Source organism: Hibiscus syriacus, unplaced genomic scaffold (assembly GCF_006381635.1).
Source record: "Hibiscus syriacus cultivar Baekdansim isolate YM2019G1 unplaced genomic scaffold, ASM638163v2 tig00113725_pilon, whole genome shotgun sequence".
NCBI lineage: Eukaryota > Viridiplantae > Streptophyta > Magnoliopsida > Malvales > Malvaceae > Hibiscus > Hibiscus syriacus.
In genome coordinates, this window is record NW_024063471.1 from 13,548,293 (window position 1) to 13,560,699 (window position 12,407).

Here is a 12,407-nt window from a genome sequence, read left to right on the forward strand (position 1 = left end):
ATTGCTTCTCCTTTGACCAAGCTTTTGTGAAAGGATGTTTCATTTGCTTGGAATGAAAAATGTCAAGAGAGTTTTGAAGCTATAAGGAAGATTTTAACAGAAGCACCAGTGTTGGTACAACCAGAATCGGGCAAAGAGTATGTGGTGTATAGTGATGCATCTCATAATGGTTTGGGTTGTGTACTTATGCAAGATGGTAAGGTGGTAGCATATGCTTCTCGATAATTAAAGATGCATGAAAGGAATTATCCTACTCATGATCTTGAGTTAGAAGCGATAGTTTTTGCTATAAAGATTTGGTGTCATTACTTGTATGGTTAGAGATGCCACATCTACACGAATCATAAGAGCTTGAAATATTTGTTGACTCAAAAAGAGCTCAATTTGAGACAGAGAAGATGGATAGAACTTTTAAAGCATTATGATTTGATCATTGATTATCATCCACGCAAAGCAAATGTTGTAGCAGATGCACTTCGTCGGAAAACTTTTGCAGCTTTGCGAGCTATGGATGTGCGACTATTATTGAAAGAAAATGGCGCATTATTGGCTGAATTAAAAATAAAGCCGATGCTTATAAATCAGATAATAGAGCTATAAAGAAAAGATGAAAGATGCTTGGAAAAGATTTTACTAGTGGAAAAAGGTGAAACTAAAAACTTTGAAGTCAAGTCAGATGTATGTCTGTATTATCGAGGAAGAATTTGTATTCCACATGATGATGAGTTGAAGAAAGATATTCTTTCTGAGGCACATTATAGTCCACTGACTATGCATCCAGGAGGGAGCAAGATGTATCATGATGTAAAGAGTCGATTTTGGTGGTCGAGTATGAAAAGAGCCATTTCTGAGTTTGTTGCTACATGTCTGACATGTCAGAGAGTGAAAGCTGAACATCAGGTGCCTTTGGGATTGTTACAACCAATTTCTATTCTAGAATGAAAGTGGGAGAGAGTTACTATGGATTTTGTCACAGGGCTACGATTGACATCAAATAAGAAGGATTCCATATGGGTGATAGTTGACCAGTTAACTAAATTGACACATTTCATTTCGGTGCGAATGGACTATGCCTTAGATAAATATGCAGAGTTGTATATCAAGGAGATAGTTCGGTTACATGGAGTGGCAATCTCAATCAAATCTGACAAGGATCCAAGGTTTACTTCAAGATTTTGGAATTCTTTGCATAAACTTTGGGTACTCGATTGAATTTCAGTACGATATTTCATCCACAGACGGATGGTCAGTCTAAGTGGACTATCCAGACATTGGAGGATATGTTGAGGGCATGTGTGATTGATTTGAAGGATCTTGGGAAAAGTATTTGCCTTTAGCAGAATTTGCTTACAATAACAGGTACCATTCTAATATCAAGATGGCTCCTTATGAAGCTTTATACGGAAGAAAGTGTCGGACACCATTAAATTGGTTTGAGTTAAAAGATCGAAATCTTTTTGGTCCTGATTTATTGAATGAGGTTGAGGATAAAGTGAGGATAATTCAAGATAATCTCAAGATTTCTGCTGATCGTCAGAAGTCTTATGCAGATTTGAAGCGAAAAGTGATTGAATTCCATGAATACGATAAAGTTTTTCTTAAAGTATCACCTTGGAAAAAGATATTTTGTTTTGGGCGCAAAGGAAAATTTAGTCCAAGATTCATTGGACCTTATGAAATATTAAAGAGAGTCGGACTGGTGGCGTATCAATTAGCATTACCTCCAGAATTAGATAAGGCTCATAATGTGTTTCATGTTCGATGCTTAGAAAGTATCGATCAAATCCTTCACATGTCATTGCAGCAGAGAAAATTGAAATCCGACCAGACTTAACTTATGAAGAAGAACCAGTTCGGATCTTTGCTCGAGAAATCAAAGAACTACATTGCAAGACAATTCCCCTTGTTAAAGTGCTTTGGAGAAATCATAAAGTCGATGAAGCTACGTGGGAAAGAGAGCATGACATGATAAAACAATACCCCAAATTTTGGTTAGGGACTAAAATGTAACTTTTGAAAGTTTGATGGTCAAAGTATAAAACTTGGAAGAAATTTTAGGGAATTAAGTGATAAGGTTCCTAAAAAGAATTTTATTCCATAAATAGATAGTTTACTCTTGAGAGTGGGGTTTTATGAAAATTATATTTTTGGATTTGGAATTTTAGTAAAGAAAAATGAGAAATGGTTAAAGCCGGTAAGGAATCGGTAATTTCAGATGGAGTTGGAATTTTACAAAAATTTGAAGAATGTTATAAAATGGTTGGAATTATTATTTTAATATTTTGATAAGAGAAATTTGGTTTGGAAATGTGCAATTTTTCATATTTAACCAAAACAGTGGAATTTAGTGACTAAAACGTAATTTTTGAAAATTCATGGGAATTTTCGTAAATTAAAGTCAAAATAATTCATCTTTGACTTTGAAAGATGATAAGGATGAGGTGTATAGGTTTTATGGTGAATATGAAGATTCATTAATGGCAAAAATGGAATTTCCTATTGATTTGAATAAAAATATGCCATTATGTGATATTATGCCATGTGATGGATTATTTAATATTAGACTATCAATAATGGTGGAGCATTTTCAGCTTCTTCCTCATCCAAGCTGCCGTGGGTTTTCTCCTAAGGTAAGAGAAAGCTTCAACTCAATTTTCAAGCAATTTATCTAGGATTTTGAGTATGTTGTAAATAGAAAATTGTTATATGCGAAAAACCCTATCATTTGGTACCAATATTGCATGATAATCTTGTTGGTGTGCAAAGATCCCAAATCTAAGGGTTTGTGTTCATATAAGGGATCATGAAATTAATGATGGATCTTGATGTTTGTGAGGTAGTTGATTCATATTCAAGAATGAAAGATGATTAGAACATGTTTAATCTTTCTAGAACTTGTTCTTTAAATTTTCGGGCATGAATGGTTTGAGTGAGAAAAAATATGGAAAAATTATATATGGGTTGGAAATGATGAAGGAAGTATTTTACAAGCCTTAGAAAATCTGAGGACTATTTTGTAAGTTTTGAAAAGTTGGGGATCAATTCGTAAATTTTGGAAAATTTATGGGTTGTTGTGTAAGTGATATATAAGTGATGTACTATGCTAGAAAATGTTGTTTTGGAATTGAAATGAGTGTTAGATGTGAAATATGACTATTTTGGAAGTTTGAAAAGATTGGTGATTTAAGTACAACATTTGCATAGTTGGGGTACTTAAATGTAATTATGTTTTTGGTAAAAGCATTTGAATGGTAATAATTTCAATACTAGAATTTTTGTATTGAAATTCTAAGTGATAAAATGGTGAGGGACCATTTTGTGTAAATTGGAAAAAAATTGGTTCCAATGTTAAAAAAAAGGAATCATTAAGAGTTAAGTATTTTGATAGAAAATGAGTTTCAAGTATGATTATGGAATTTATTTTGGAAATGTATTTATGTTAGTACAATACTAACATATATATGGATATGAATTTATATTTTGAACAGATCGTGATTTACTCGGTGTTCAAAATGATTCTAGTATAAAAGAAAAGGGTTATTGTGGACAATAGTGAGGCACATATTTTTGGAAATTATAAAGTGTCAAGGTGAGTGCAATACATGCATGAAATTATACATGTATGTTTTATACATCATCAGGAAGACTTACTATAAGTCGACCTTGTTTATGTTTACATAATATTTATGTCATTTATCATATATTTGATATATTCTAAATATGTCAAAGGTTGAAAATAAAATGCATTGATCATTGATTTTTGCATATGTTGTTATCATGAACATATATGATTTTTATCATGAATGTTATTTCGGGTATGAACTGCCCAATGTTAAATGTTGATAATATACTTTGCCATGGATTGATCAAATAAAATAGACTGTACGGCCAAGTAAGTCATTGAGGGACAGGGTATAGTTGCATGCCATAGAGTCTAGCAGCAGGCTGCATATTCGGGAATATACTAAAGGATACCTAGTGTATATGGTGGGCACGACCTTATGTATCATATTCGGGACAGTACTTAAGGATACCTAGTACAGATGGTGGACACGACCTTATGTGTCATACTCGGGTTAGCACTACGGTGCATGTATTTGACTCGCGTACCAGGGTCCTCAGGGTTGATATTGGGCTATTGTCTATGGTTTTATAGATTATTGGTTAATAAATGGTAAGCATGAAATTAAGCTTACGAGCTTATGAAATAAATGGCAAGTATATTGGTAAGAAATTTTATACTCAGTTATATTATTTTGATCATGGTAAAATATTGGATATGAAAATAACATGATTTTATGGCATTTTGAAATTTTTCATTGAAATTCATGCATGAATTTATTGCATTGTATATTGTTTTAATTTTCCTCACTAAGTTTATATTTAGCGTGTGATGATTTTCTCTCATAGGTAAAAAGCCAGTAGTGGAGTAAAGAAATCAAAACGACATCAAGCATCGAGGATTATATTTCAATATCAGTAAGACATCCTATGATGGAATTTGACTTGGAAAGTGGCATGTAATTAATAATATTCAATTTGTTTTGTTGAATAAATTTGGAAACAAAATGGTAAATTTTATAGTGATGAAAGGTTAAATTTTTATGAGTTTTATATGTATTTTTCGGAAATTACTGTAGCAGTGCATCGATACATGATCTTAATTCGATGTTTTGTGCATTGGTACACTGTTCATGTTACTATAGCAGTGCATTGATACAATGTTCACTGTTCATGGGTACTGTTCACTGTTACTGTTTACTATTAATTATTCATTAAAAAATCTTTTGTTTTAAATTTGTTATAATGAAACAATATTCATATGATATGATATTTATATAATATCATTTACCATTTTAAGGAAATAAATTTTAAATCACTTTAGAAAATATTAAATGGTTTTTTTAAAATTCGAGTGACATCTATAATCTGTAAAGGTATAATTATACGGGTTATGGGTGTTACATCTTGCAAACTAGGCAAGTTTAAAGCCATCATCATCTCTTTCAACTTTGGCCTCAAACCCTCGATGAACCAATTACGTCGAGCCTTATCATTGGGAACTACCTTAATAGCAAAATGACTCAGCTTGTTATACTCAACCTCGTACTCATGTACTGCTCGATTGCCTTGTTTCAGATTAAGAAACTTTAGCAACATCGCCCGCATAAACTGCTCCTCAACCTGATACTTGGGGTATTACAAACAAGGCTTCATACTTACCAGATCTTACTCCTATTCAAGATGATGACTTTGGATTTTCAGATTTTGGATTACCTTAATTAGTATTGGGATAATCAAAAGCTATACTTGACAACAATGAGAGAAATACGACAATTTATACAATATAAGAAAAAATTTGGTGAAGTCGAAAAATCTAGTTCGAGTCGAAGTGAGAGTTTATCTCACCATAACGTGGAAACAACACTAGTGGATAATAGCTTATCACGATCTTTAGGCGATATGTGATCATTTCATCCAACATTCATGATTCTGATGTTGCAACGTACAAATCCAAGTTTCTTCATACTCAATCATCCATATACTCTCCCATGTTTGAACCAACATATGATTTTTATAACATGACATTGATGATGTCAAATATGACTATTTGTTATTTAGTGTTTCCACTGGAGATGGGATAGTAAAGTGGTGACCATATATTTATAACACCATATCATATACCCTTAGTGAATGAGGATGTTAGCTACTAGACTATTGATCAACCACAACGTAATTGACATGTGCTTTGATATTATCATTCCACAACACCTCGACACCGATAAAAATTGTAAACAATCCATAACTTTTTGTATGAATAATAAATATAAAATAAAATATTATTCAAATGATGGTTTAATTTAAATGTATACAAATATTATTAAGATTAAATTATAATTATGTTGATTTAAAATTATTAAACGATTAAGTTCAAATTACAGAGTTTACAAACATTCATTTAAAATAAATTTGTGAAAATCTATCACACTCATCCAAAAAAGTAATTAAAAAACAAAACATTAATTCAAATATGCATTCAAATACGAATAAGATGATTACTAAGGCCTATATCTTGGTAGATTTGGACAATCTTTTTGAATGACCTTCACCCTTACATAATCAACATTTCTTCGGTTAATCTTTCTCTCTATTATGAATATCCATACTGATATAAATACAAATGAAATCAGGTCGACCCTTTGGACTTCTATGAAGCATTGAATTTGATAGCCATTCATCATGATCATTTTTACCTAATATGGTTCATTTGGGATATGCCTGAACTCATAATTGTAGACATTTAATATCCTCTATATGTAAAAGCACCCATCAACATAACTTTACACACTTATTCCATCATGCATACATGTAGCGACAGCATGAGCACACGAATATCTCCATGCTTGAAAGCGATCACAATCACACCATTTTTATTGTAAATCAACTCTAAATGTTTGTTGCTCTCATTCTTTCGTTGCAATGTATGCATGTCACAACAAAATATGTCAATTTGGTTGAAGTTATGAACAAGAATTGAGGTTTCCAATCACTTATTTATTTCAATTGCGTACATCATTGTAGGAGTCCAAATTTTACCTTTATTTATCAAAAAACGCAAACCTTAGCCAATCTAAAGTACATCTCTTTCATCACACTCGCTTGGGAGATGATGTGTACCTGTTTGTATTGAATTAATGGGCCTTAGCAAGGTTTGTTGTCATGGTTATGTATTACCGACCATCATGGTATGCTTGCGACCATTTTTCTTGCTTGATTTTCGAAGCCCACTTCTATATATTCTCACTATAAACCTTTAAGTTCTCAACCTTTTATCAAAATTTGATTGACATAGTTCATATCCTATTTTATAATATATATTGTGTTAACATCATCTAAAAAAACACATAAATGAATACACATGTTAAAAATGAAACTTACTCATGCTTACTATCTCACTCCGAATGCAGACCTTATAAAATTTATCGATACTATTCTTACTAATATGATGAATACAATATGTGGGATATGCATGTGAAGGTATCCAATGACTTCCTGGTTGTTCAATTGTCACCAAGATGTTTTTTTCTTGATCGGATATCAAATAGACACCATCTTCTCGAATAACGCACTTACGTAGATTAGTCAAAACGAAATCCTAAGCCTCAGTTGTCTCTCATTAAATAATGACGAATGCAATGGGGAAGATATTTCATTGACCATCTCACCTAACTGTTATCAACAATATATGCTTATATTGACCGTACAACCATGTACTATCTACTTGAATAATACGTTTGCAAAATGAAAATTCTTCTATACATGACTTGAATGCCCAAAAGAGTCTATGAAACATTATCTTCCTTGGAACAAGTTGACCTTTTGGGTTGTATACAGACATGGTTTGAGTCTTCTATATGATTTCCGAGATGAGCCATTGTATCTTATGATGACCCAGGCTTCTTGCCTCTAAATTTTTGACACTCTAATTTTCTACTTACACTCTAGGCCATATTTAGCACACTTCATATATATGATTTTTTGGATAGACTCTGCAACATGAAAATCAACATTACCTTTGATGATATACTCTTTAATCATCAATGTAGCTTCATTTTTCCCACTAAATTGCATCCAAACTGATAACTCACTCGAGTTTTTGAATGATTCAGCCATGTGGTATAGAATTAAATGTGGCATGTCTCAGAATTCATGTGCGCTCATCGCATCATGTTTTTTTCTCGGAATTCTTGTACATGTGAGGGTAGGTATATACGATGTCAAAACTTCATCTATGGTCAAATCAAGTTCACCACCACCACAAAAATTATCATCGTCAGCCAAAATGGGTTCCTATGTTTCTTCATTTTCATTGGAATCATCATGTATTTTTCTCCATCAATTTTCGACGTAAACGTCAACAATCAATTTTGAATGATGTACATTTCTTTTCCCATACCCTGCTACTGTAGATGTCCCACTGACTTCATTTGCACTATCCAATAGCCTCATAAAATTGTATACCGACATGTATGCCAGGTCCTCAAAGTCACTTCCAAAAGTCATTTGAGACAAATTTCCAACCACATTTTTTGATAACCCAAGAATATCAAATATCTTATTCACCTCAACAAATAACTCAAAAATTGCAATATTTGTTGAGTCATGTAATCCAATCATAGTTCCAATATCATCATCTTCTTCAAGTGATAATGTAGCATACCTAACTGGAATAGGACATATCATAAACCTATACATCAAACCATCAATTGTAGCTTGATATTTTCTTTCTATAATATGCTTCATTTTTACAAATGTAATGTTCCTTTTAAACATCATATTTATCGGTTTTTCAGATTGAAAACAACTCTGACCTTATTTTTCATAATCTGTCATTTATAATGGACAATCATGAAAAAAATTTGCTTATTTTCTCTACATATTAAATATTTTATTTATAATAAAGAAATACAAATACTTAAATTATTATAATATGATATATAACAAGATAATAATAAATCATAAAATGATATTATAAAAATATTGCAAAAATAACATTTACATTAGATTAACAATAAATCATAAAATACAACTATAAATATTATAAAAATGATATTAACATGATAATAAATCGTAAAACACTTCAATTAAAATTTCTTCACACTTACTTGATCGTTTCTTCCAACAACTTGATTTAAAAAAAATCTTTCGACCACTCTTTTATCTGAATCATTTTAATATATTTGAAAATAATATTTAATAGAATAATATGTGATAAAATATAAAAAATTATATAAATTTGTCGTATAATATTTACTCAGAATAACAGAAAAAGACGCATCAAGGTTTTTGAAATATTCCCTCTATCATTCTTCTGTTTTCTTTTTCCGCAGATAGTCGCTCTAGTAAATACTCTTTGTTTCAATTTTCTATTTTTTTATTTTATTTTATGATGTTCATTCCCATATATATATATGTATACAGTTGACCTTTTTTTTTAATGTTCAAGTTGGTTAAGTAGGTTGGCAGGTTATAAGAACTTAGATTACATGGGAAAGGCCAATTAACATAGGTTGACAGGTCACATGAATCAAATTTTCCCGGTCAATTACATGTATGCAAACTTCTTAATAAAGTACCTGATTGATCTCTCGTTAGTGAAAATCAGATGAGAAGACGTATTGTAATCTTGACTGATTTCTCGTTAGTGAATGTCAGAAAACGTATTGTGATCCTGACCTCATCCCGTAAGACTAAAAATATATTATTTTTCATACACATTGTGATCTCGACGTCACCCCGTGAGATTGAAGATATATTACCTTTCATACGTTTTACCTGGCTTGAACTGTGGCTTGAACTGGAGATATCTTTCATACATTTTACCTGGCTTGAACTGGAGATATCTTTCATACATTTTACCTGGCTTGAACTGGAGATATATTATCTTCCCAGCGTATTTTCTATGCGGCCGAACTCCTATGCGTCTTCCACTTGGTATGTAATAATCATCATATTTGATGAAATAATATTTTGGGTACATTATTTTATAAAATAAAAAAAGTACAGATAATTATCTCAACAATTTTGCCGTATATAAACATGAATCTATTAATTAATTGCTTCTGTCGATACTCTTTGAAAATTTATTATAGGATTAATTATATGGAAAATCACTTACATTTATAGTTTTATCTTTTTTTAGTCATTAATTTAAAAAAACATAAGATATGATCACTTTCGTTTTTATTTAATTAAGATGTGGTCACCTCGAGTTAACTGTCGTTAACAATAGTTAATATTTTTTATATAATCACATATTTAGTCCTTACTATTTGCATATTCTCTCAATTTAGTTATACTTTTAATAAATTAAAATAAATTTAATCCTTCAACCGAATGACGTCACATGTCATGCCATGCATGAGTGAGTGTTCGATTGAGCCAAGTGGATTCGAGTAAAAAAATGCGAGTTGTTCGAGTTGAAGCGTCCTATTTTACAACTCGAAGTTGACTTGAATTTTTTAGAGTCGAGTCGAATCAAATTTTTGAGTTTCTGTTTAAATTTAATTATAAATATTTATAATATTATGATATTACTTGATTCCAATTTAAATGATCTTTTATAACCATATACAAAACCTATGCAGTTCTTCATTATTTTTTCAAACAATCCACTAATTTCTAAAATTTTCTAGTTATTCGAATGGTATTTTAGCACTCGATTTGAACTTGAATTTTTTTTGAGTCGAGTTTATGAAATTATAACTCAAAGTTAATTCGAGTCAAGCTTTCAAGAATTGAGTCAAAAAAATTGATTCTTTAAGTCGAGTCAAATTTTTTGCTCACCTCTAATGTCACGTGTCACCATTTGGTTGAACTTTATTTTTAATTTAATATATTTATTTTCATCAATCAAATAGTGACATGGGTCATATTTGATTAAAAGAAAATAAAAGAAAACAAATTGGAAGAATATTTTATTTAAAAATATTTTATTTTTATTTAAAAATATATATTTTATGTCAAACTTTATTTAAAAGTACAATTAAATTAAATTAAGAGAATATGTAATAATAAGGATCAAATGTGTGATTATACCAACTATCACGTCACATATCATGTTTATTATTAACAACAATTAACCTATAATCACATCTTAATTAAATAAAAATAAGAGTAATCAATTTTTTTTTAAATCATTGAGAAAAAGTGGATAAAAAATGATTTTTCAACTCTTATTATAATGAGAGAATTATGTGTTAAAGACATAAGAAAAATACTATAATGTATTACTATTATTCTACCAAACTTTATAATTATAGTAAATTTTATAGTGAATTTCAATGAAATCAATTAGATTGAATCATATTACACTGAACATAATTTAACTCGATAATTTAAAAATGATATGAAATTTTAAGTTATCTAAAATCAAAACCAAAATGTCCATTTGTAATTTACATGAAACTTTTTCTCGAAATCTTTTATTCTCGGCAATAGAATGACATTTTCGTATTAATCTGGGTAATTTATTGATTAATTAAATTGAGAAACTAAATTAACTTTAGTAGTTAATAATTAAATGGAAGAAAATATTATTTAACTAATATTATTAATAACTGAACCACATATAATCTCTATAAAAAAACACCAAAATCTAGCTGCTTCATCAACATAGAAAACTAAAAAAGAACAGCGAAAATCTCAGCACTTTGTTATCCAACTAATACATAAATAGCGTAAATAATTCCTGGAATATAACCCAATAATGTCAACACCAAACATATCCAGAATTCCGCCTGCAAATCCCCGCAAGTTTCATTATGTTAGAATTTGAAAGAAAAAAATATTGAAACTTAAAAGTCTGGCACATAAATGGTCTCTGATTTTCAGAGATTGTTTTATCGAATCAGTCTATTACTAACATTATAAAATAATCTCAGACTATATATCATTGTTTTTTGTTTTCAATATCGACTATTAAAAATTATAAAATAATAATTCGACTATTTATATATTATAATTTTTTTTAAAATACTCAAAAGTTGGATGCTAATTTGATGACCGATATATAATACAATATGATCTCAAAATTTTAAATGGTTGTACAAATCAAACGGTTCTAAAATCATATTTTGTGATATCCGAGTCAATAAATCAATGTTCAGCTGAAGTAATAGTCAATATTTTAGTAAAAATAGACAAATTTAAAATATATAAATAATTGAGTGATTATTTTGTAGTTTTTTAATAATTAGAACACTTAATAAAATAACATCTTATAATCTTCTAAGATTTAATAAAAGAAAGAATAAAAGATTACTTGTATATTTTATCTTATATTTCTAAATCTTCTAACTGTGAAAATAATAACAGCGTGAAAATAATAACAGCGTAGGCATAAAGATGAATGAAAAGAGAAGTGAATTACCCCACAGCCATAACGAAGGAAGACTCCAACGGGAGGAAGGAGAACAGCAAGAATCACTTCAAGGAAAGTCTCTGAACCCATTTCCAAAAGTAACCCCAAACTTCTCCATTTGTTCCTTTAAAATAGCAGGCTCTAAGGACAGGTGTCCCCAATATCAATGCAGGATCTCAACGTGGCAATGTGACTGACACGTACCCAGCTTTACTTTTACTCGTGATGACTTAATATAATACTTGCAATCTGTTTTCATTCGATCCCTCAATTTCCTGAGTTTTGTTAGATTCGTATTTGGATTATATTCATAAATTTTAAAATTAGGCCAAGTAGTGTAAAGAAATATTGGGATATTTTTTTTTCAAAAGTTGTTGAGTTTGAATAATTATTTTTATATAATTTATATAAATTATTAATGATTAAAAAACTTTTTTAATAAATATTATATTTTTAATTATCTAATACTAATAACAAAAAGATA

General features: G+C 30.1%; 1 protein-coding gene across 1 annotated transcript; it reads right to left on the reverse strand.

Moving 5' to 3' along the window:
- Positions 1 to 11,216: 11,216 nt before the first annotated feature.
- On the reverse strand, positions 11,217 to 12,013 carry LOC120187590 (low temperature-induced protein lt101.2). Its single transcript, XM_039191283.1, has 2 exons — positions 11,933 to 12,013; positions 11,217 to 11,300 (listed from the first exon to the last, which is right to left on the reverse strand). Exons 1-2 carry the CDS (start codon positions 12,011 to 12,013, stop codon positions 11,217 to 11,219), a joined length of 165 nt encoding a protein of 54 aa, XP_039047214.1.
- Between the last annotated feature and the right edge of the window lie 394 nt (positions 12,014 to 12,407).

What these genes read in the sequence shown, in the direction of transcription:
- LOC120187590 (XM_039191283.1), bottom strand. Translation starts at nt 12,013, where the DNA reads ATGGGTTCAGAGACTTTCCTTGAAGTGATTCTTGCTGTTCTCCTTCCT. An exon ending in TCCTTCGTTATGGCTGTGGG is followed by an intron (nt 11,301 to 11,932) that starts GTAATTCACTTC and finishes GGGGATTTGCAG; the next exon opens with GCGGAATTCTGGATATGTTT.